The sequence below is a fragment of the Platalea leucorodia genome (genome assembly GCF_965183815.1).
Source record: "Platalea leucorodia genome assembly, chromosome: 11".
Taxonomy (NCBI): domain Eukaryota; kingdom Metazoa; phylum Chordata; class Aves; order Pelecaniformes; family Threskiornithidae; genus Platalea; species Platalea leucorodia.
Window position 1 is genome coordinate 15,960,683 of NC_138833.1, and position 25,745 is coordinate 15,986,427.

General features: G+C 45.3%; 1 protein-coding gene across 2 annotated transcripts; it reads right to left on the reverse strand.

The window, feature by feature from the left end:
• Positions 1–3,331: 3,331 nt before the first annotated feature.
• On the reverse strand, positions 3,332–25,013 carry KIF3A (kinesin family member 3A). 2 transcript variants are annotated; one of them, XM_082324522.1, is made up of 17 exons: positions 24,954–25,013; positions 23,221–23,503; positions 21,732–21,876; positions 21,394–21,478; positions 20,790–20,895; positions 19,862–20,001; positions 18,738–18,935; positions 18,176–18,350; positions 16,764–16,865; positions 11,166–11,322; positions 10,087–10,267; positions 9,668–9,778; positions 8,752–8,877; positions 7,561–7,614; positions 7,346–7,414; positions 7,009–7,133; positions 3,332–6,473 (listed from the first exon to the last, which is right to left on the reverse strand). In XM_082324522.1, exons 1-17 carry the CDS (start codon positions 24,957–24,959, stop codon positions 6,425–6,427), a joined length of 2,112 nt encoding a protein of 703 aa, XP_082180648.1. In that variant the 5' UTR covers positions 24,960–25,013; the 3' UTR covers positions 3,332–6,424. The 2 variants fall into 2 exon arrangements, with proteins under 2 accessions (XP_082180648.1, XP_082180649.1); XM_082324523.1 differs by lacking the exons at positions 23,221–23,503; positions 24,954–25,013 and adding an exon at positions 22,844–23,184.
• Between the last annotated feature and the right edge of the window lie 732 nt (positions 25,014–25,745).

Sequence of the window (25,745 nt, forward strand, 5' to 3'; positions counted from 1 at the left end):
GGGCTGGGGCTGAGCACCCCCTCGGGGGGCTCCCCACACCCCTCCTGCTACAGGGACCGGCCCTGGGACTGAGAAAAGACACCCAGGACACCGCATGACCCGACGCCCGCAGACCCGGCCGCGCTCACGGGGACGGGCCGGCTGCTTATTCGGCAGTGCCATATGGGTGAAAGCTGAGGAACTCCGAGCAGGCAGAGCTCTCAGCGACCTGCCTGCGCTCCTGCAGCGAGGAGGCGGCATCGGGAATATCTGTCTCCCAGGGAAGACGACTGAATAGTTTTCTTATTACTGCCAGCACTTCACTTATTAGCTCCTCATCTTCCACATGTCACTGCTACGGGGCTTTATCTACTCAAAGCACCTGATGGAGGCAACCTCTTCCCAGGGACTTTGGTTATTCCCATAGAGCCTCTGCCCACCCAGACCAGCTTCATTCCCACGGGACCCCACAGGGAGCAGCTCCCCGTGCACAGGGTCCCACCCATGGGTCCCACATTTGCACCCGTGCCAGGAGGACATTGGGTGCTCACTGGTGCACCAAACTCTGCCATGACTTCTCACCAGCGACTGACGGCACCCTCCTCGCCGGAGACGGGAACGGACCCCTGTGCGCACACACGCGGCTGGGAAGCTTTGGCGAGGCTTTGCCATCTCCAGCTGTACTTTGCCCCTGCCCTTTAGAACAGAAACGCATTATTTGTGCTGTTTTAATCTGCTGCTAATGAAGCTGTGACTGTACAAAAGGGTTTCTTAAAAAAGCCGCATGCATCTTTTTCCAGAAAGACAATGATATAGAAACCTTATGCAAAGCCACCACGGTCACTTTGGAGCACCAGAGCTGCCACAAGTACCTGAAGGGCATTCACCTCAACTTGGTCCATTTTGTCCAAAGGAAGAGCACAGCCTACAAGGTAAGGCAAGGCTCCCCCCGCCGCTCGGGGCCCTCGGCGCCGACCGCGCCAGGGCCGCACAGCCCTCCGCCTCCAAGCCTCCCGCGCTTCCAGCTTCTCCCTCGGTCACCATTCTTGCTTTCACCCCGTCCTCTCCCACACCACCAACCAGCCAAGACCAGGCTGGAGAAGCGGATCCCTCCCTCAGCAAGCATCCTAATGGCCGGTTTTTTTCCTATTATAGGCACCATGTCCCGTAGCAGCAGGCAACACTACTTCCCTGAATGATTTCCTACAGGACTTACGCAGACTCCTCCAACAACTAGTAAAAGGCTAGAGTTTGAAGTGAAAAGACACAGTTTGGTTTTTTGTTTGTTGTTTTCTTTTTAAACTATAATGACACTGTATTTTTGAAAGATTATTTATAATAATTCTTTAAATAAATGTATTTTTGGACTAAATTTGTTGGCATTGCCTAAGATGTTTCTTGGCCAGAAAATGGAGACCACAGGAGCACATTTGAGTGCTCAAAGGTGCCAGCTGGAGCGTGGGGCGCTGGGCTGCAGGACCCGGCTGGCAGCAGCTATGGGCCGAGGAGCCCCGAGCTGCTGGGGAGCCCCGCTCAGCCCTCTCCCAGCACCCCAGCAGGAATGCCGAGGGCCCAGGGGGAGGCTGTGCCTGGGACAGAGCACCAAGGCCAGCCCAGAAGCAGCGGGGACCAGGGGGATGGCAAGAGAGGGGAAACTGCAGAGCAGGGAAGAGAGGATGGGTATTTTCTATCCACGTTGTCAGAAAGGGGCAAGTTTGTGACTGGGCTGGAAACCAGGGCACAGAAGGGCAGCGCTGACTCCAGAGAGCGGAGCAGTGACAGGTTCCTAGGTGGAACTGGGGCTTTAGAAATAAGAGGGTTTAAAACCATGAAATCAGAAGTCATTTTTGTTACTTTGCCATGTAAGTTGCAAGAAACACACAGGACTACAGCAGAGTCCAGAGTCCACTGGCACAACGGTGGTGCTGGCAAGAGCTATGAAAACAAAGAATTTGTCCTGCTACAGGGTTAAGGCTGCCACTACCACAAGGAAAGCACATCTACGCAGAGGAAAAAGCCCAAGAGACGCCAGATTGGAGAAGACAGGCCACAAACAGGGCCTGCTCCTAAAAGCCATGAACTCGGAAGCGTGTGCTTGAGCTGCAAAGGGAGATGCCAGGTCCATAGCCAAGTTCTTAGTTAAGAACTAAGGTTAGCTTAACTAACCTGCCCCTCACTTTATAGTCTACTTATAGCCTATATTTATATTATAACCATGTATTTATATGTATATACCATTTATATATGGCATAGCCCTTTGTAGCCCAGGAGTAAAGAGGCTCCAGCAGCAACAGCAGCGGAAGAAATAGCAACAGGGAGCAAAAAGTGCACTGTTGAAGGGGGTGACAACTCCAGCCTGCAGCAGACCTGCGTGGTGGTTAAAGTGCCTCTAGCAACGGGGGACTGGAGTCTTGCAGGTATTTAGGTGTTTTGCAACTTACTTTGGCGCAGCGTGGGAGAGCGCTTTGGAAAGTCCCAGGACTGTGCAGAGTTTGGTTCGTGCATCAACTGAGTCACAGTACTCAGGGGAGCTGCAAAGTTAGCAGACCACAAAAAACCTCTTACCTGCTGCATGAGCAGGCTGAAACGTCTTCCAGAGGAAGAAATGCACTGCAGACCAGCACAGTTTACGCAGCAAAGGAAACAGAGCTGAACATTTCCAATTACTGCAGGTAAATTCACACTATCTGCACACACAGAGGGTGTGACAGGCTTGCCGTGTAGCACAAGGACGCTTAGAACCAGACCGGCGCGAGAAGCCTTCTCCCCATCAGCCACACCACCTATGCAGTGCACATATGCAAGAGGCAGAAGATGTGGAGCACCAACTATTTCAGTGGCCAAGCAGCTGCTCGTGCAGTGCTCTGGCTCAGCTGGGCCCTCCTCTCCCCCAAGGGCAGCCCAGCAGAGGACGGGCTTGAACAAGGGCCTCATCCCATTCATCTTCTCCAGCGTCTTGCAAAGCATCCTCCTGTTCTGCCCCATCTACCTCTGCCACAGGAGCTTGTTGCCCACTGCCCCGGGGCTTGGCAATGGGGGTCCCCACACACCCCAGACTCACTTCTCTAACTTCTCCAGGAGTGCTGTATATCTCAGAGCTATACAGACTATTTTAGCTACCCTTCCTGACATATCTTCTGACTCAACGGAGTTAGAAAGGCGCTGTATGTATCAAGTTATTTGAAAAACATGCACAGAGGTGGAACTAGGAATCAAGAATTTTATTTCATGGTATGAACATGCTCCAGGGACACAATACTGATATATACAGTGTAATGAATAAAGCTTAATCATAAAACAAAGAATAATCAGAAATAAACAGAGTTAGAAACCCAATAAATAGGAAGACAAATTATACAAACAGACTAGCAGTTTTTCCTATATACAGGACTGGCTAAGCAGAACTGTTGAGAAAGGTGAGAGCTGGACGTGGGCAGACAGTGTAAGTCAGTGAAAGGCACTAAGGACCATTTTCCCCTCCTCTTAAAGAAAGGATCAGGAACAAGTTAAATATGAAATAATTCATTTACACAACGTTAAACAACATAAAGCGTCAATAACCTCAACGTTAAGGTTGATGTTCTGGAACGAGGGGAATCTTCTTGTAGCAAGACACAAAGATGAGCACACACTATATATATATTATGGTAATATGATTTTTGATAAATACTATAGAGCACGTACTGACCTGGGATGAGAATGGCTGTATTAAGCTCTTAAAAAAAACCCCACACAAACCAAACCCCTTCCTCATTAAAACATGTTATGGACACATTAGACATTCACAGATTGTCCAGGGCTACAGACAGGTACACCTGCAAGCCAGACTCCCTGGTTTTAAAAACAAATTCCCAGAACTTCAACAAAGCACACCAGTTAAAAGGTAAGCCAAGCTGACAGAACATCATGACCATGATAGTGTTGCACTTAAAGTCCTCTTGTAAGAGCACATAATTTGTCCTCCAAGCCCCTGTAACAGGAGATACAACCAGTTTCTCTGATCTGCCAATAACAAAGGTGTGCAAGCAATTATTTATTGTTTCCTCTGCCCCAAGGCTCACTTAAATATGTAGAGTACTATTTTTTTCAGCAGCAGGACTGTAACATTAACTAACTATAAAGGCAAATGCTTTACGATTTAAGTTTTAAATATTTTAAATGCAGTGTCACGGTTCACAGTAGTATCTTTAAGCCACTGATGTTGGTCAGATAAAAGTTGTCAATGGTCTTTTTGAAAGCGCAGTTCAGGAGAAACTCTCTTAAAACCAGATCACTCAAATCTTAGCACAACAAGACATAACACAAAGGGAAATACAACAGTTATCCCAGGTTCTGAGAACAAGTAGAGGCCAAAATTATGCATCTCTCTGCTTGGACTGATAACTGACATAAGGCCTAAGACAAAACAGCATTTAAGCCATTTTCAGTCTGTCCTGTTTGGTGAGAAGTATGTAACAGGAGATAACCCAACCCTACCCAAGCACATTCAAAGTAAGGTCAGCCCTTCAAGGGCAAAACCAACTACAGCTTAGATCAGACAAAAAAAAAAAAAAATCTGAGTATTTACCTCTTTGTATGTTAGGCTAGAGAAAACAAATGCCAGTGTTTGTATCTTGTATGAACTTAGGTGACAAAACCAGTTCTTTCATGAACTCAGGTGACACTCCCTCCCCCCCCAAAATAGAGGGCATTATGTTCTTCTAGATCATGATCCTGAAAAACACATTTTAAACACAGGGAAAAGCTTACAACTCATTTAGAATAGCACTGAATATATCTCCAGAGCAAAATATGCCCTTAGAAGACCAGTTTTAACTATTACAGATCCTGTCACAGACCTGTTCTAGAGTCACAAGGTACATCCAGTTAAGCATCACGACAGTAAGAAAGGGATATCAACTTTTAACTACTCTAAGTACTTCACAAGAACATTCTGGTAATTGCAAACGTGGCTACTAGCAAGAACTCAGGACACCTAAGGAGCCGTCTTGTTCTTTCTATCATGCTTAAGGACTCAGTTTCTCCTATTAGTAATCACAGCTTTTTAAATCTCTAGGCAACACTAAGATTATATGGAAGTTACAGCTATTTACCGCCACCTTGACACGGGAACTATTAAGATGCCTGCAGCTGATGTGCTCCAGCATGAGTTATAAAGCGTGCACAATCCAAGAGAGATGCGTTTTCTCTGTGACACAAAAGCTACGTATTAAAGTGATATGTGTCTATTAGCAGCATAAATATCAAAGAAAAAGAGCAGCCACCACAAATAAATGGTTATCATCAGAGACCGGAATTTTTTTCCCTCTCAGAGCATAGCCAGAAACCCCGAGATGATACAATCTACACAGGAACAAACAGCATCAGCTATTTCAGGGGACATTACTGTTCTGGGAAAACTGGGCAATTCATGCCTGTTTTAATATAGGAGAGTCAAATTTACCCCTCAGTTTAGAGCACTGGTGCAGGGCCCTTGTAGCCAGGGATGAGAAAATGGAGCCATAATGCTCACAGTCCCAAGGCTGAAGCCAAGTCCTAGTATTATAGCATTCCCCTCAAATAATCTCTGCTGTTCAGATTACAAAACAATTCACATACATTTAAAAAATTCCATCTCAGAAGCATAAAAAGCAGCCAAAGCAATGCTGCAACACAACCTTAAAAGAAAGGAAAAAAAAAAAACAAAGCTCTCTTTTGCCTTTGCATCAAAGGCCTCACTCTCCACAGTGCCAGCAGATCACACGCAAACAGACAAAAATAAAAGCACTACTTAGACACACTTGTTTTCTGTTGCACTTAAACAGAGCATGGTCCCTCCCCAAAAGTCTCAGACTTTTGTAGTTCGTGTCTCCCCTACCCAACTACTTTCTTTGTACAGCAAGACAGCAAGTGAAGGGAAAAGGACTGTGTATTTGATACACAATACGATCAGGGTAATAGCCACAGTGAGGAATATTTAAATGAAAGGGTTTGATGCTCTTAATTCAAAGGTTTGCAGCAACCACATTCAAACACAGATCAGTGCAACAGAGGACAATAGTGAAAGCTGCCAGTTATGTGCAAAGCAGGGCATAAATCAGATTCACCAGCCTTAAATTTTAGGATTTCATCAACCGTTTTGAGCTAACATGTCTAGCACTTAAAACACACATCTAGAACCCTTATTTTCTATACATTTCAACAAGGATTGCCAACAATAGTTTCCCTGCACAACACGTTTAACACATGGAATTTCACAACCATCATATATACCAGTTTAATATTATGTTAATATAACATACAATATACGGGCAACTAAGGAAAAATACATTTTTTTAAAATAAAGCTCCATCCAGCAAGGCATGGATTTTATAGCCATGTCAAACTGTGCCATCTCTTGAATTCCATTTTCTGGCCAAATCTTATACACTCACTGACTTTTACGGCAATTCTGAGCAGGTCACACCTACTGCAGCAGAGAGTCAATGACGGCTCCTGGCTTTGCCGAACGTTTTCTGTTTGGAGAGCAGAAAGGAAAGGGAGAAATAACACCATACACACATCATTATGCTGTCTAGGAAAGACAGGGACCAGCCACATTTCAAGTCAAAACCACACAACATTACTCTTCCACAAGCATTTGTCAAAACCAACCAACCAAAAATAACCAAGAAAACCCATGGTGAAATCTCCCCCAACAGCACGTTAGTTTCCAGTAATAACAGTATATGCACTGTCAACATGTCAGATGTTAAACTGAACCACGGAACACAGTAAAATAAAGCAAGAAGTCAGAAGAGGGGAATGCAGCAAAAGGGCATCAGAAAAATCCCCAGACAAGTCTTTCTGGGCAAGATTTTACTGCAGTAAAGAGATTTCAGCTTGGTTCTGCCACACTTGGCACCAGTAAACTTTATACTGTGCAAAATTCTAGCATTTTGTCTTCTCATTAAGCAAATGTTTGAAGACTTATGGTAAGTTTGCATGCACAAACTTAAGCCTTCCCCTTGTTAAACCCCTATTACATATAGATACTCCAAAGTTCTTCACCTTCTACCCGTCTTGGGCCTGGATCTTCCTTTTGAAGTCCTTGGCCTCTCCAGCTTCATCAGAGATTGCCTCAAGCTCTCTTCAGTGTAAGCTAAGTAAACATGGGAAAGGTCCACTTCAAAGGGCTAAAACCAAAAAAACAACCCCCACAAAACAAAAACATCAGAATCATTTTATACACTGATCAATGGTGCTTTTGTAACACTAGAAAGACTCATCTTTTCAAAAGAACAGAAAATTGAAATTGGACAGTTTCCCTATAAATATGCAGTGGTAGGCACAGGCAGCAGAACTTAGACCTATGCAGTTCAATACATGCTTATAAAAAGTCACTCACATCTTTTTCTTTTTTATCCAGGACAGGCGTCTGTTTCCTCATATTGTTTCCTGTATATGCAACACATTTCTTAAAGAAAGAAAAGGTCTGTTAGTAACATCTACTGTCCACAGTAAAACTGACTACAGCTTTATCAATTTACTTGTGGGCTCAATTCAACTCCTCAGAAGCTCGTGCTAATGTTAGCTTGTACATGAGCCAGTCTGCTAGCTTACCAGCTGCCATTCTCCAATGTCTTCGTTCCAGTGAACGTAGTTTTCAATCATTTCCTAGAAAGAAATTAAAACAGTAATTGCTATAGACTTGCACAATCCACACTGAAGATGTATTTTCCAGAACATATATCGCTAAAGGCCTGGACAAGCTGCTTAAGAACAATCTTGACCATTCCAAGTTGTTTTCATCAGGACAGCCATACCATGTTCAAAAACCCCTACTTATACTCCGAAGACTGCAGAAGAGAAAAATACCACTCCTAAATTGTATGCATTGAGTTCCCACTAAAGCATGGGTTTCCCATTATGCCAGTGCCATCAGGATGGCAATAAACACACATTGTAATATGGAAAAAATGAAAGATTAAGGGAAGTAGCTTTTATATTTTCTATAAACAGTGTGCATCATATTTAGGCTTAACATTAATTTTCTGAACATTGGGGTCACAAAAAAAACAAGAAGTGAAGAGTTCCAAGTTCAGTCTTACTATTTTGTATTCATATTGGACATTAGCAAGCACAACTTCAAGAACAGCGGAAAACGGAGGTTTGGAATAGACTCAGAGCACGGGCACACAGTGAATACACCACTGAAATACATGGTGAATATGATTTTATTTTTTTTAAACCATTAGGAAAACAGGCTGCAAGAGAACTGAGATTAGTATATCCCTCTGCTTACAATCCCCACCACATTATACACCGCTTTCCTAAAAGAGATTCCATAACCATGGAATTGTAGCCAAAGTTATCAAAACCCCTTAGAAATACAACAAAGCCATTCTGCATTTGTTATTCACATAATTGTGCTGGTTTTGGAGCCAAATGCACCCACTCACTCCAACCTTCTTCCAGCTGAACTTCTAGCAGAAGTCCACCAGAGTCACTTGACAAAAGCACCTTTTCCTACTTCAACATCACCTGGTTCTAACAACCCAGATAATGGCACAAACACATGAATGCAACCAAGTTGCACCTTCTCAGCTGAGCCACAGCAAACAAAGGCTCACAGCAATACACCCCAACTCACCCGTGCTACAACTGAGCAGACAAGTGTCAATCAGTTCACTGTCAATACCTCGTGAAGAGAAAAGCAGCTAACTCATTCCATTTGTTGGACAGAAGAACAGCTAGAGGGCTCAGTGTGCACAGCACAATCCTACATCACGGGCTTAGGTTCTTTGTCTTTACCTGGTAGTCCTGAGGAATGAAGTTGTCTATGATAAGCATCTGAAGACGAAGCTCCCTGCTTAGCTGCCGAATATTCTCTAGTAATCCTTCAATCTCTCTCTGATGCTCTTGTTGCAGATCTGCCATCTGAAGACAAACCAGGCATTTGAGAGGCATCAGAGCTAGCTTAAGACATGGTAACAGCCTAGAAAAGAACAGTCTTCAACCTATACGAGGTTTTTGGGAAACGAAAGGAAACTCTGGTTGTAAGTACTAGAATATTTATCTCTGAAGAATAAACCTTTTGAAACGTTCCAGCTCAGAGATAGCTGAAAATAGCATTAAGTTCTCAGTTTCATAAAAACGAAACTGGCCTTCTGCCAACCCAAGCTCTGCACCAGCTAAGAGCAGATGAAGAGTGTGCAGACAAGTTATATCCCTGGCAAGATTTCAAGGAACATCTCTGATCCCAAAGACAAAATGCACTTTTCATGAAGCAAGAACTCTAGATACCAGCCAAAGGACACATTGACCCAGTGGGACTGAGGAAGAGACAATGAGGGCACCAGGCAGAAAGGACAGACAGCTAATAGCAGAGCAGCATTTGGGCTGCTGCAAAGCAGGAGATTGGGCTGCCAGCAAACAACTTTTATTTTGTTTCAGAAATAACCAGTGTTTTTCCTTGAAGTTCTCAATATCTCAGGGTCTCACACGTACCCCCTCTCAGCCTGGCTTGGGAAAAAGCTCTACAACATGCCCCTGTGAAGCTCTGACACCAGACTTAATTAGATCTTTTTGAATTACATGAGCCAAACGGACAGCACAGAAAGACATTTCTAAACATATGGCACTTCTTCCAGTGTTACAAAGCTGACGGCTTGCCCTTCCCAGCTATAGTCCCTCATGGGATCACAGGCTGAGGGCTTCAGGCACTAACCTCCGATTTTGCAGCCATGAGCATGGTCCAAACTTTCTTCAGCTTTTTGGTTTTCCCCTGTGCTTCTTCCTGGAGGCTGGTGTACTTCTCCTCAATGTCCAAGCGTTCTTGCTGCATGCAACATTTAGCACAGACATCCACACATTAACATAGTCAAAGAAACTATCTGCAATAGTATGAACAAGAGGAGAAACTACTTGAACAAAACAAAGCATTTGCCAAGGGCACAGAGACCTGGCTTAGCCAGGCTGGCTCAGACCCACAGTGATCACACTGCCAACACGTGGCCTCCAAAGTGGTTAGCTTCTGCTGTGCTTTCAGAGTAGAGCCACATTTCATCCGCATGAGCAATGCCAAGGCACACAACATGGTGTGTCCTGCCATTGCTGTTTTCAGACAGCTACAGCATATAACCCCACCTCCTTCTCCTCAAGCTCCTTGCGAAGCTGTTCTGCTCTCTTCCTTCGTTCTTCCAGTTCCATATTTGATTCTTCTAGAAGCTTCTCCTGCTCCTCTGCTTTTGCCAGCAAGTCCACTCCTCCCACAATCACCTTTTTCTCCAATGCAGACAGTTTCTCCAACAGGGACTGGTGCTCTTGTCTAGAGAGACAGGTAAGTGAAAAACTTCCTATCCTACAGTGTTCGCAAGGCAGCAGGTCCAGCTCAGTTTTACAGCCCAGACAGCATTCACAGGGCTGGAAAAACTTGTCTTGCTGCCAAGGGTTTAAGTGGGGGTGAGGCAGTGCAAGTGACTGCAGGGAGTTCCTTGAGCTCCAGCTCCCATCGCTTTCTCACAAGCAAACCCAGGTCAGCAGGGAAGTCTCTCCTGCTGCAAGTCCTCTCTCTGAGGGGCTGCGAGGCAGCAGTGATATTAGCAGGCTACCCGAGGCACCCCCTCCCCCAGGGCCCTGCCAGCACAGCAGTGCCCAGAGGCAGCTGCAGAAATGGAAGCGAATGAACAGAGATCAAGGCAGGGCAGCTGAGATGCAAACCAGGAATGCTGGCTGCTGTTGGAGCAGCCTCTGACAGTAGGACTGTCCTATTTGCATGGGCCAGCACGATCTCAGCAGCTTTTCAGCTCCAGAGCGGAGAACCCCTACACCCAAAATGACATGCTCGTGACAGAGCGCTGCAGGAAACCTGGCTTGCTACACAGCTATTGCCCACTGACCAAGCAGTGCAGCACTACCGCTGCTCTTCACAGGTCTCCAGGGTTTGGAGGATTCATTTATGTTTCTAGGCTATCTTGCACAGGTAGATAAAGTTAAGAGAAGAAAGAAGTGACAAAAGGATAAAGTTTGTCTTTTCCATCTGCTCTAAACTCTGAAAGCAAGAGTAAGCTCCTCTTTCACTTTGATAATAGCAAGAGCTGATGTTCAGTTTATACAAAGTTTAGCAGGCACCTCACCACACATCTCCAGATATCCATAACTGAGTTGTAGATTAAGGAAGCAGAAACCCACATGACCACACAAACTGCTCAGAGCAGGGTACTCACTGAGCTTTAAGCAAGTCTTTTTCTCTCTTCTCCAGTTCAGCCCTGGCTTTATTTCTTTCTTCTTCTTCCATATCAAGCTTAGTTTCAAGAGCTTTTCTTTCCTCTTCAATCTTTGCTTGCATCTCTACCATCTTATCAGGGGAAACTTTCTTTTTGCCTTTGGAAGATATAGGGAAAACAAATTAGTTCACAGAAAAACAAGACAGTCTCTGTATCACAGCATTTTTTTCAAGTTCAGATTCAATACTTGCATTTAAAAAAAAATAGTTTAATTAGATGTCAGCTCCAAGCTGGGCACAACTCACTCTTTCAAATCCCATTTTAACATTGACTAGTTGTCACTAGTTCCTACAGAGAAGGAATGCTATATAACTAACACTAGCATAATGTCCCAAAAATAGGAAACATACAAAGAACACTTGGAGAAGGAACACTGCCTAAAGAGAAGGCTGAGCTGGAAACTCAGATGTTCTAACTATGTAGATTAGGCCAAATGAAGGAAAGCACTGCCTTGACCTACAGCTACAGGAGCTACGCTGCCAAGAGTTACATCCTTAAATTTCAGATTAGCATCCCCACCACACCCCTCCTTCATTGTCTTCCTTACAGGCTTACCCACTGCAAAGTGAGCACATAGATATTTTAAGAACACCCTACTATGAAAACACAGAGACTAGAGAAATTCATTACAGCCCTATGAAAAACAGGCAATTAAAGAAACTTTTTGATGGTATTAGATCTATGTAACAGTGACCACCCACAGATTTGAAAGTACTGAGGCTTGCTCTGACTTATCAACTGTGTCTTTACAGCATAACTACTACTACAGCAAACCAGATACATTTCACAGAGGGTTACAAAGGAAGTGGCTAGAGCAACTCATTGAACCCATCGGCCTGAAGGGTTGGTCCCAAACACCTGTGATTTTGAAACAAAGTGTGAGGCTGCTGCTCTGGGAAGTCACTCCACAAGTCTTGAGTCAACTTTTACTGTAATCCCAAGGGTGCCTAAGGCAGGTGAACACAGATCCTTGGGGGTTATTTGGAGTGAGAGAGCCCAGCCTATGTGCATTTCCTCAAATCCACAAGTCTTCCACAAGTCCTAAACCTCCCTTTATTTACTACAAGCGAATCCTTCATTTTCTTGTTTTGCTCTTCTCCGGACACGAAAAAAACCCACCCCCTGGAATCCACATGCCTAGAAGCTAACAGAAGTCACTGACTGCCAAGGGACTGCTTTTCACAGTGACATAATGCATGTGGTCAGAATCATAGAATCACAAAATCATTAAGGTTAGAAAAGACCCTTGATATCATCGAGTCCAACCGTTAACCTATCACTGCCAAGTCCACCACTAAACCATGTCCCTGAGCACCACGTCTATCCGTCCTTTAAATACCTCCAGGGATGGAGACTCAACCACTGCCCTGGGCAGCCTGTCCCAATGCTTGACCACCCTTTCAGTTTTTCCTAATATCCAACCTATACTTCCCCTGGCGCAGCAGAACATGCAGAAGAAAGCTGTTGTTCAATAAAAGGCTTCCCTTCCCTCCAGCCTTCACAGCATTCAGCTTTATTTATATACACATATGACCTCTAGCAGACAAAATGCAGTGTATTTGTAAACACGCATGCACATATGTACATATCTGTATGCACGTTTGTTCATGCACCCAAGAGAATATAATTAGTTTTGTGGCAAGGTAAGGACTTCAGCACTGCAGCAAACAACATCTTAGTTTCCATCTGCTAAACTTAGGAATCAGATAATACGCACTTATTTCTGGATCTGTGGTAAAAAAGTCTCTCACTAATTAGTCTGAATAAGAAGCTTTCTGAGTGTGCTATACAGAGATCATCATATAAAGAGATAATCCAGATAAAGGCTTCTTACTGTTAGTACACATTCCTATATATTCTCAGTTAGGAGAAAAAGGTGAACTAAACCAAGTTGTAAGACCCTTTCACAAGCTCTGCAATTGTATTATAAGGAGATGGAAATCAATTACACCAACCTGCTTGATCTTGCATTAAGAGGAAGTAGAAAGCAAATCACATAGAGGCAGCATATGCATAAAAAAGAGGAGGAAAGAAAATATATTATTGTTTTGATCATTTTGGACTAAGATCATCAGCATCAGAACAAGCATTAATTTTATATGCATGTTTCCAGAGTACAAACCACAGGATAATCATCACTAAAAATCTCCATTAGAGCAAACATTAATGCATCATGATTTTATGCTAAAGCAGAGAAAGTTTCTGTACTTCAGAGTGCTTTGCATATCCAGGATAATCTTCAGCTCACTCTTGCATTCTTCTGCCCATTCAATGCAATGCAGAATCTAAATGTAACATTATGAGCCTGCCGCAAAGATCATGCCCTAAGAAACAATTAAAGAGGGTCGATTTCTTCTTCAATAAGAGACTTAATGCTCCCCCCCCGCCCAAGATAGCCAATTCTGTTATATTACCTGTAAAAGAATGAGTCTTCTGTATGCTAATATAAGTTTTAACCAAGTTTCCAAGCCAATTCTTTGCGAGATACATGACAGTTGCACATAGGGAGTCTCAGCACAAGATTTCTCCATTTAATTACACAGGGTATTAGTAGGTTAATTTGCAGTAACTGATGCTTCCATAGAGGTATATAGCCAGTTTTGGTCATTCAAGCAAGTACAGCAAAAAAGGCAGGACAGGAAAGGGATAACAAAAGACACCACATGCAAAAGGGTCACACTTGAGGACAGTTAATATGCCAAACCACATATAGTCACACTTATCCTGATCACCAAAAGCCCCGTGCAACTTCCACAAGAGCTGTCTCCAAACTTGCAGAGATGGACTCATCCACCCACTGCCACATCAGCAGTTTGCTATTAACTGTCCTCATCCAAATACAATACTCTGGTTTCGAGCAAGCTTTGAAAGAGCAAGTTTGAAGCAAGCAGGTTCCAAGCCTACCATCACATGACCCACCAAAGGTCTCCCTTCGGTTGTGATCCTTCTTAATCTGCTACCACACTTTCTCTGAGCTGATGCTTTCCACTAACGTAACTAGTATAAATGTGATTGAACTACTCTCCACACAGGGAGAGGCGGACTGGATATCTATACAGGATAACCACAACAGTGGGTGAAGTCCCCACAAGCTAAGTCCTGAGATGCAGTTTATTTCTTCAGTTATCACTAATTGACTGTAGGGTTTTTAAAGGCACAGAGCCCTCTCTGACCAGGAGCGGACCAGACTTTCCTCACTGCTAGACCAAAATCTAGATCCCTTGTTCCTCTGAACTAAGTCCCACAGTGATGAAGAACTTAACATCATGGGGCAGTTAAACCCCAACCACCAAGGATTTTTTTTTAAGTATCTGCCAAAATAAAGACAATCAACCAAGCATTACCATGTTTTCTTTGCAAGTATAAACCTTGTGTTGTTTGATTGACTGCGCCATTCATTTTCTCCAAAACTAATTTTGAGAAGGCAGAGTCTAATATAACATAGTACAAGCCATTTTACCTGTCTAGCTGTCCTTTTTATGAACTCATATTGTAGCAACTCCCATAAAAAGTTAGCTCAGGCTCTTTCCTGATATTTTAGGGGAAGCATTTAACACAGGAGTCGCAAACTGTTTTTTTTTTTTAACCTATTATTTCTCAGTTGTCTTTAAATTTTGCTCAAGCAGCATACTGAATTGCTCCCTATTCTCTCACATACCTGGCTAACAATGTGCACATTGAACAACTGTTTCAAGCATGGAAGCAGCAAAGGAAAAGCATGCTTTAGCAGAGTTAAAAGTTCAGGTTTATCTTTCCAACGGACATAGCGGGGAAGAGTGCAGCATTGCAAAATGGAGTGTGCAGATTATGGAAAGGCCAAAGCTTAAAGGACTTAAGAGCTCCCACTCACTAGTGAAGGACTTATCCAGAGGTTTCTCTATGACAGAGCATGTGGAGTCTGAACTACTGCTGCTGCTACTGCCTGGAAAACAGAAATGCGTCCCACAGAAAAACCCAGAGAGGAAGAAACATGCAGATGGGAAGTTAGTTCTAAAGGAAAGAAACCCAGAAGGGCCAGCAACCTACTTCAAAAAGGCACAAGTTCCCATTAGGAAGCATTTGCTAGGATCCCTCCCAAACTCAGCTTGCAAAGCCACCATCTCCCAGCACAAAATAGCATGCTCAGAAAGACACTTCAGTAAAACCCATCTTAACCAGCCTACAGCTTATAACAACATGCCAAGGCAGCTTCCATTTCAAGCAACAACAGCACAGAAAACCAGATCATAGTGGAGAAGGCTGTGGATATCTGCAGTAGCAGAGGATTCAGTGACCAGGGAGTCCTTTCCAGTCTTATGTACATCGCAATATGCACTTTTCCTCTGGAAAGCAGAATCAGCTTACACAGGGACAGTTACTGTGCGTACTCCTGCTGAGCAGCACCCTTACTTAGGGAACTTAACTGGAGTAGCTTGTTTGGAAGTTGAGCAAGACAGTTATTTGCTCTCTACTCCTTTCAAGCAGTATTTTGAAGGTGGTCTCCTCCTGGGAGGAGATTTGGGCAGGACTTTGTTCTTGACGGAGACAGCGGTCAATCTTTTTGCTTCAAGAAATCACCAAGAGGTGAAAAAGGAAGTTGTTACAACTATCACCAAAAGCATGACAAAGGTCATTTACAACCCTACATGGACAGATACCAAAATGAAGAGAGTGCATCTAAAGCAGGAATGCTTTAACAGAAATTTTTTAAACAGATGTGAGTGCTTCAGGACAGGAAGGCAGTTTCAATGTCAAAATTAGTTTACTAGAGAAGCTGGAAGTTGAGGTGCAACACTGGGCTTGACTTCTCTACTCCCCATGAAGAAAACATCAGAGAGGTTCTAGGGGCCTAGCAAGCTCCCTGGAAGCCACAGCATCCCATAGTACACAGTGACCTGCAGTTCTAGGTTCAGCAACATCCCTTGGGGTTTAGATGTTACACAGTAGCTTAATGCTGGTGTATGACAAAGGAAACTTCACCATGGGATTTCCAGAGTGCTCCCAAACAAGGGATGTGCAGCTCCCATTCAGCATTTCAGGTTGCACAAAGACACCCAAAGGCCAAGTTTTTCCTCTATCAACATAAAATAGGACACCAGAAGAGTCAGTTACTGAACATCCATAAGACAGATGAATCCTTTGCCTAAACCACAGCCAAAATTCCCCTCCAACCATTCCCATGGTTATAAAAACCTGCATCTGTCTACCATTGATCTTTGGTGTCTTCTTCCTCCCACCTCTGTGAGCAGGGGAAGTTCCACAACACCAGTCACAAGCCATACACAGCCACCTTGCGGCAACCAGGGAGCCACCACAAAAGAGGATGTTACCACAAGCACAACTACCCAAGTGGAAGCAGATACTACACAGGTTCAGAGCTGTCCATCTACAGAGACGGCACCAAATAGCTTCGTTTCTAAGAGAGGCATGATAATTGCAGCGGCAGTAGGGCAGCTCTACAACTCCACTTTTCCCCGCCTGGCTCTGGCTACAGTTTCTAACACCAGCTGCTGGTTAAGAGGAGACTGATGGCACTGACAAGAGTCTCTACTGCCTTACCCCGCCGTTTCTTCCTCTTCTCCCCATCCTCTCCAATCTCCCCATCGTCATCTTCATCCTCCTCTTCAGAATCACTGGTCTCAGAACCAGATATCTCTTCCCCTAGAACAGAAGAGTGTGCTTTTTGATGCGCTTTCCTTGACCTCGTATCAGCTTGTTACTGTGACAGCAGCATTTGTCCAAACCCAGCAGTGTCTGACATCAGCTTATGAGCACCTACAGAAGTCATTAACTGTTGAGCAGACAAGCTTGCCATGGCTCAGGAAACTTAAGGAAAACTAAGATAAGCAATTCAATGCTGTGAAGTCAGTGTGCCTATGTTAAAGCTCAAGTGGGTGCTTTTCAGGGAAATAAAGCACCCTTGCACTGCTGAAGCATTAAGCTACAAAAAGTTTTCCTAGCAGGATCTCCCCATACCTTCTCTTCCATTTCAGATGGAGGAGAAAACAGTCATATGAACAAAGTTCACACAGACTTGCCACTTAATCAGACACCTGTATACATGAAGCTGGATGGCTGTTAATTGAGAAAATGGCCAGTTTCACAGGTGTTTATCATTGTTGCCATTGCAGACACAATGCTCAGATGTTTCAGGCTGAATTTGGAAACCAAACTGAATAGAATCCAACATTTAACATCCTGGCCTCCCAGTGATGTTAGCAAACATAAGGCTGTTTGTTCTGTAGCTTAGAGTCTAAAATTTAAGAAGCCACCCTCAGCCCAGCAGGGATGAAACAGCTCCACCCAGCTCCCGACCCTTGAAGAAAGCATTAGTGACCATTTCCTGCTTCTCCAGAATGGGGCAGACTCCAAACAGCAAGCCACGTTGGGGTTACTGCTACAGCTGTTCTGTGCTGTTAGCATCTCTCTGGAGAGAGATGTTGTGCCAAGGTTACTGTTTAGTAAGCATCCCTCTGGCAGGGTCCTTCAATGTTGATGGACTAATAGTGTCACAAGGCCATGAAGTTACAGGGCTTAAAGAAGCTTCTTGTTTCTCTACGCATTGTTTGAAAGTCAGCCCCAGTTCCACAAATTTGCTTCATTTTTCTCACGAAAAATGCATCCCTCCTCCTCACACAGGGAAAACATTCGATCTTTTGTTATGGTACATTTTAATTCCCTACACCGTGTCCAGCCGTGCCCAGAGCCCTCCTGCGCCTGGGCACAGCTAGCACAGCCCAGAAGCCATCACTTATCCTAGTGCCAAGTGCCACCTAGTGGGCAAAGCTCGGCCCCTGCCAGCACCCTGCTGCCCTTGCAACACCTCTCCTGAAACCCAGCAGGGCAAACAAAACCAGGACACTGACCAGCTGCTAAACTCGTGTGACATCTTCAAATAGCAGAGAATATACCAACGCTCATTCTGTTTGAGTGTGAACAGACAGAAGCACTAAGAGGAAGGGGAATCTCACCTTCTTCCAGTTTTTTCTTAAGCTCTTCAATTTCTTTTTGAAACTGGCGGAGCAAAGCATCCTTAGGATCTTCATTAATCCTGGCCTTGTTCTTTATGTTCTTGGCTCGGTTTGCATACCTGAGAGTGCTGATAGTCTCATCGTAGTTGTAGTCTGCTGGACCAATGTTTGCACACTGTGACACACAAAGACTGAGTTACTAAGTGTCAGAGCCCAGAACAAGTAATTTCACAGGGACCCATCCCCAGCTCTGCCAATCTCGCACCACTACTCTTTCCCAGCCTTTCCTGGTGCTTCTACACCAAAGCTGCTTTTGACTACCCAAGCACAGCTTCTATTTGATCTCATGCACATGCGTACATTTGCACTATGTTTAGAACCTCATCTGTACAGAGGCAAAAAGAAAAGATAGAAAAAGATGCACATAAGATGTTCTCTAAGCCCTGAAACAGCTCTGAAATAAAGAGGTAAATGCCAGGCTGTTCTCATGGCAAAGTCACTTGCTATCTTCGTAAAAATGCAGCTCGATTGCTGGCACTGGAAAGGGCACATCTCAGCTTACCATCATGGTTTTGGAGTTGCCCCCCAGAGAATCCTGAAGGAGCCGTGTAAGTTTGGAGTTACGGTAGGGCACATGGGTGCTCTTGCCATCCACCAGTGCAGAGATAACATTCCCCAGTGTGGAAAGAGAGAGGTTGATCTTAGTGGCTTCCTTCAGTCGCTGCCCCGTGGCTCCAGTTTTCGCCTGTCTTTCAGAACCCTGGAAATGAAACAGGAAGCAGAAGCAGGAGTTACAACAGATCCTCTAATACATCTCCTTCCTCCAAATAGGACCAACTACATCTGAAGTCTTGCTAACAGCCATGTCACTAACCACCTCATCTGTTATTAGGGAATCTGGCTAAGTACCTCAGACATTGCTAAAGAGACAAGTCAAACAGATCCTAACTGGAGCTTTCAATGCCAGCAAATTCTGGATTGCTCAAAGTAATACAGCTAGGAAAAATAGAGATTTTTGTCCCCATGAACAAAAATTTCATGAGAAGCAAGTCAGCAGTTACAAGATGCCTCAGCTGGAGCTGCTAAGCACCATCTCCAGCCTTTCCTATCAGCTTATCAAGGGATAAAAGCAACACTGCAATTATTTTAAAGTTTCACAGAGCAACCTGAACATACATCATGTAAATAAAGTTAACATGCCAACACTAAATGCCTTTAGCCTCCCTTTTCCTTCATCTTCTTCAAGGAAAGATACACCACTAAAGTTTGGGCTAAAGACATTTTACCAGCACAATTACATTGGTTCAAAGTGAGTGACAGAGGGAGGAAACCTGTAAGTGATGCACTGCATGGTCACAACCCTCTAAAAAAAAAAAAACACTCTTGCAAAGACCCAGTTCTGTTGTCCAGAGAGCTCTTTCCAATGTAGTTTATCCATTTAATGATTAATTTATAGAAGCAAGAGAGCCCTTTTACTGGGACAGGCTCTAGCTACACTAAAGGCTCTTCCTGGTACATCTCTGATTTAAGGCCCCAAGTGAATACTTCACAGAAGTCAAATGTCAAACAGAAGTCTGGGCTTTAGCTGTGAAACAGGGGACATGCCCTTTGCTGTGCCTTCAACAGTGCATACATGAGCAGCGGTGCCCACCATGCGTTACGGCAGACCCAGCTGGTCCTACTTACAGCAAGATCGACGAGATGCAGTTTGCCCATGCGCACGTGCATGTTTCCATCAACCCCCTTCTCACTGCACTCAATAGTGATAGTGAAGATGGCGTGTGAACGAGAGCTGTGCTCATTCATATTTGTGGCACCAACAGAACCTTTTAATAGAGAGAAAAAGCAATGTCGTCTTCAGAAGGAATCACATGCTCCTGTAACACTCTTCCTGCTCTCAAGAGAGACTTATCCCTGCCTCTTTACCCAACCTTGTTTTTCAGAAGATGGAAGAGGGATGCTCAGACTTGACAGCGAACCATATTCTTGGGTACTGAAGTTGCAGCACATCTCCAATATGGAGTAGCGCAAGCATTACAGCCTGCTGTAGCTCTAAGGCAACCTCAGACTCCCATCCCAAGAGTAGCAGTAGTTCTCATCTGTTTCTTTAAGGCTACAAAGATCAGTAGCCTAAGGCATTCACAGCTGATCCCCAAGAACAGCTGTACTTTGACAAATAAGAAGATAGCAATCCATGCCAAGAGCAACAGTAGTCAGAACTTCAGGTCATAAAAGGATCTGAGCTTAACTAAGAAGTCTTCCAGAAAATATAAACCACCTCCCACTCACAGCACAGGGCTAGTTGTTGTTCATCCTGATCAGAACTGAAGAGCAAAAAGAATCAAGACATACGCTAGTAGTTCTGACAACGCTGACTGCCCTCATTGCATCCTCCCCTTTGCTGTTTCCCCCACTGGTGCTGGCCGACGTGGGAGGCACAGCCTTCTTCACCTGCCCCTGCACAAAAGGGGGTTGGGAGGAGACACCCCTTTTTTGTTCAGCTGCTCAGCTGAACAATCTTTCCAGCACTAGGACTAGGATCTCCTACTGTGGTCTCATAACCAGACCTTCATTCTGTCTGAGCTATAAACCCGCCCACAGCAAGGCTACGTACGGTTCTTGTGGCCCAGAGTCATGATTCTGTCCATATCATCTGCATTGTTTACAACATAGGCTGAAAGGTCTTTGATATAAACTCCCACATCAGGTCTCTCTTTAACCTAAGAGAGAAACAGCTTAGACTGAGCATCCTTAGGAGATTCCAGAATAGCAAGTTTCAACGGTACTGTAATAGTACAGTGATTTACTCCTCCAGGTTCTGGTTTGCACATAAAACACTCCAACATTCGGAACCAGAGCAGGTAAGGAATAAAGACTCCTGCAGGACAATATTCCGCTGGTTTCCCCAAGTGGAAGTAGTCACTAGACTGCAAATCTCAGTCTCCAATTCCTAGAAAGACTGATGATGGGCCTTTGGGGTAGAACTGCAGCCACAAAACTGACTCAGATGGAAGAGCCAGTTTCTCACTATGCAACTGACCAAGTAGAAGATGATTAGAGAAGTCGGTAGTGATATCCAGCTACTGTATTTTAAAGAAAATAGTACATGCGCTGAGGAGCCCAACCTCCCACTTCCCTTCAAGTGCCTCTCTGGTCTTTAAAATACAATATTGCTCACTGATTCAAAACAAACATCACATTCAGAACAGCAGGCTCACCTCTAATCTCTGTGTCTGGTCTTTTCCTAGCAGGTCCCGCACTTCTTCATTGTAAATTTCCAGGTAAGACACACGAACTAAAAACCTGAAGACAAACAGTTAGGTAGTTTTCTTAGTGAGACATGCGAGACATTTGTTGAAGTCCAACAAACACAATCACAGAGCGCCAAGAAAATGCAGTGAAATACCAATACAATCGTGCTACCCCATTAAGAACTGCCTAAGTAGGAGTCTTTCAGCTAGGGCCAGAGATACCAATTCAGTTGTCACTATCAAGATCAGGCTCCTACCACAGACGGACACACAAAAGACGGAAGCAGTGAAGAAAAGCTGTTTACCTTGTATCCCCCTCTGCCTTGGCAATGTGACCAAATATATGGGCAAAGGAATTGGGAATGATGCCTCTAAGCTCAGGAACTGCTCGGACCCCTTCCATGGTGAAAGTTTTGCCTGTTCCAGTCTGCCCATATGCAAAAATAGTACCTGAAGGATAAGAAGATACATGAACAAACTCTAAGAAGTTGCTAACTGCAATTTTACTTCATCCCTTCTTAGCGTGATGGCACTAAACACCTCTATTTTTATGGCACTGAAATTTTCCACCCACTCCAGTAGATACCGTACAAGGCTAGGAGCAACAGAAATGCTGGACAACCACAGCAAGAAGCACTGAGCCACTGCTTTTTATCCAGCCTGCAAGATATCTAAGAATAAGTCAGCTTGTTTTAACTGTGCAGAGTGATTAAAGGATGGAGCGCTAGTACACTTCGGTCTCACACACAACTAATTAAGCCAAGCCCAATTAATAACATGGTCAATTAGAGGAAGATCATTACATACCAACTGCAAAACCAAATATTGCTAGTGCTCTACACCACAGCAGAAACAGTGTGAGGCTTCTACAACACAGGCCAAAGCACAAGCCCAGTTCTGAACCTGCAGAAGCAGCTACAATTTGGATTAGGTAATCAGCCTGCACAAGAAGACATCCAGAAACTTTACTGAGATTCCAGACTCTGGTACTCTAGAAATATACTGGTTCTTACGTTTAGCCTAGCACTGCTGAAAACTCAAGTTTTGATTGTCAAGCCACTGATGTTACAGTTCAGAAAAGCCGAATTTTAATCAGCTGAAACCTGGGTGTGTTATTACAAGCGCTTATTAGGCATTTTACAAACCTTTAAGAACTTTGTAATCTGTTGTTGTTTATAGCATACTGTTATGGAAAGCAGTAATTTGCTTCCTTACTAGCATCTGCTTTCCTTTACATAATACATTTACATGCATAACAGACACACACACAAATCACGGTCATACTCTTCCCAGCTGTAGGAAGCAACAGACTATCTGTGGGGTAGGGCAGATGTGTTTAACTAGTCATCTTAGTTTAAAACAGCAAAGTTTAGAGGAGAAAATTCAGCAGTTATAGGCACAAGCCTGGTATGCATACCTAGTTACTGCAGGACCGTGGCAGCTGCCTGGTTACTGAAATTGTATAATGAAGAGCCGCTGAGAATTCTGATAATGAGATAAAGTGTATATCTTTTGCAATCAGAAGATACAGAATAAAAACATACAGCTATAACTGACCTCGGCTGAGTCTTGTTCATCACTGATCTCCCACTGTTAATGATCATAATAGGTACAACCACGGAGTACTCAGAACAGCAAGTACCTTCAGGCTACTTTAAGTTAGAGGCCGCAACAGAAACAATACAGGGCTATAGCCCTCAGAAGGTGAAACTCTCTTAAATAAGATCAGCAGGAACTCTAACAACACAAAGAACAGGAGATGGGTTCCTTGACCTAAAACAACAAGGGACTTACCATTGTATCCTTCTAGGACAGAGTCAATAATAGGTCTTGCAGTTAAATTATAGACATCCAACTGCTTACTCTCTGGTCCAAACACAGTGTCAAACGTAAATGTCTTGGGAGGCTCGTTGGATGAGTCTGTTTTATGAACAGTTATCGTTCCTCTCATTTCATCTACGTTGACTGCCATTTTGTAGCCTGTAGCTTTCTCTCGTTCATTAAGAGGCCGGCATCGAACAACAACCTTGACATTATCACAGCTCTCCGGCTTGTCCGGCTTCTCAGGCTTGTTGATCTATAATTATTAAAAAAGAAAAAAAAATACAGAAGCTGTAACACTACTGTTAACATACCTGTGTGTTTAAGCACAAACGCTGTGGAATCAACTCAAGTAGATGCATACATCTCCATAGGATCACAAACTTGGGGACTTAAAACCAGAACTGGTTTATAACTAAAGCTGAGAGAATAATGTACGCTTATTCAGTCAATGCATCTTCTTCTGTTTGCTAACATGGAAACTGATTAATTGGTAAAACTTGAGAATTTCACATTCAATATCATCTATGAATTTCTTCAAGAAACAACTTCATGCTTACAAACAATCTGCAAGCAGTTTGCTGGAAGTAGGTGCAGTCATGCCATTCTTTTACATTAACACTGACCGTGCTCCCTCCCTGGAGCACGCAAATCTCAACCCTTACAGACGACATAAGCAGATACCAGTGAGCACTAGCTGAAGGGAATTAATTTAAATTACAAGCTTCAGCATACTTGCTGAATTTTAATAATTTAGAAAATCCATATGCTGTATTATAAAACCTCACAAACCTTTTATTTCACAAAGTAGTTACAAATACAAATTTTGAAGCACCATTGATTCATCTGATGTCATATGCTTCTCCTGATTAAATAAATCTAAACCCTATTTGATCTAGTAAAGTCTAAGACACTACCCTTGGTGATAGGCACTGTAGCTGAGCATTTAACTACTTCTAAAGCAGCTGTCTTGGATGTCAACAAGAAACAAACCCTGTTTCCAAGTGCCTCTCCCACCAGCTGCCATCTGCCTAGATTCCTCTCAGGCCTCAGCAGAGGACAGAAACAGCTTGTGTTGCTCTGGTGAAAGCAGAGAGCTGATTAGTCTCATGTTGGTGGAGAAGGGATCTTCCAGTCTTATTCTACCACTGTAGGTGCAAGAGTTTCTGAAATCAGCTACAGAATCAGTGAGTCACGATGAGCCACATGCTACCTCTCCTTGCACTGTCATCCGCAGCCTCCCAGAGCAAAGCAGGGAGCCCAAAACGCTGCCCCAGCCAGACCTCAGCCCCGAGCAGAGCCCCAGGTTCCTCCTACCTGGCACTTCCCCGGGCAGGGCCGTTTGCCTGGGCAGCATCACGGGGAGGCCCGGGAGCAGAGGCGAGACCCCTCGCTGCCAAGGGGCCGCCGCTGCCTCTGCCCGGGGACTCGCCCCACCCGCAGCCCCTCACCCCACCGGCCCCGCTCCGCCTGACAGGACGGCACACGCCGCCCGCGATTTCCCATCCCACGGCGCAGGCGGCTCCCACGCCGAGACGGGAGCAGAGGCCGCAGGGCCTCCGACCCCCGCCCCCCTCCCCCCGCCGGGCGCCGCGGCTCCTGTCAGCGACGGGCCGAGGAATGCGGGAACCGGGCGGCACCAGTGCCGGTCACGCCGCGCCCCCTCCCCGCGGCGGCCGCAGACCCGGGATGGCGGCGGGGCTCACCGGCATGGCGGCGGCGCGCGGGCAGCGAGCAGCACCGGGCGCAAGGCACCCGCCGGGCGGCTCAACGGAACAATAACAGCACGGCGCCTGCGCCCGCCCCGCACCGCCCCGGCCCGCAGCCAATCCCCGCGCTCTGCGGAGGCCGCGCACCCAATGGCTGGCGGGGAAAGGAGGGGCCCGGCCTGCCCCTCGCGGCTATAGGTGCTAGGCCTCGGCCAATGACGGTGGCAGAGCGGCGGGGGCGGGCGGGGCGTCGCCATGGGAACGGCGCGGGGCGGGCCGCCGGCGGTGTCACTGCGGCTTGATGGCGCCGCCCGGGGCGGGCGCGGGCGGCCTGGCCCGGTGGTCCCGGGGCTCCGCGACAGGGCCCCGGGGGCCTCCGGTTCTAGGCCTGACAGGCCTCCGTGGGGCTGACAAGGCTCTGGGGGTTCTGACAGGGCTCTGGGCCTGATGAGGCTCTGAGGGCTTCTGGCAGGGCTCCGGTGGCTCTGACAGGGCTCCAGTGGGTCTGACAGGGCTCCGTGGGTCTGACAGGGCTGCAGCCGCAGCCTGTTCTCCACACAGGCAGAATATCCATCTCCTTCTTTTCCCGATCCCTGATCGGTGTCTCACTTCCCCCCCTCCCCCCCCCCCCGCCCCAGGTATTTCTGCACACCCAAATCCTTCTGTTGGCAGGTCGCAGGGCGTTGTTCCAGTCCCACTCCTCCCCATGCTGCCTTTGCTCTGGACACCAAGGCCTGGGATCCCAGAGCAAGGCCGGGAATAACCAGCAGTACGCATCAAACACAGAAA

Bases quoted from the DNA above. Each gene is read 5' to 3' on its own strand.
- KIF3A (XM_082324522.1), bottom strand. The intron at 20,002-20,789 runs GTACGTAGCCTT...CTCTATTAAAAG, and splicing joins GACTCTGGGCCACAAGAACC to GTTCTGTTGGTGCCACAAAT. The intron at 16,866-18,175 runs GTGAGATTCCCC...CTTCTGTTCTAG, and splicing joins TAAGAAAAAACTGGAAGAAG to GGGAAGAGATATCTGGTTCT.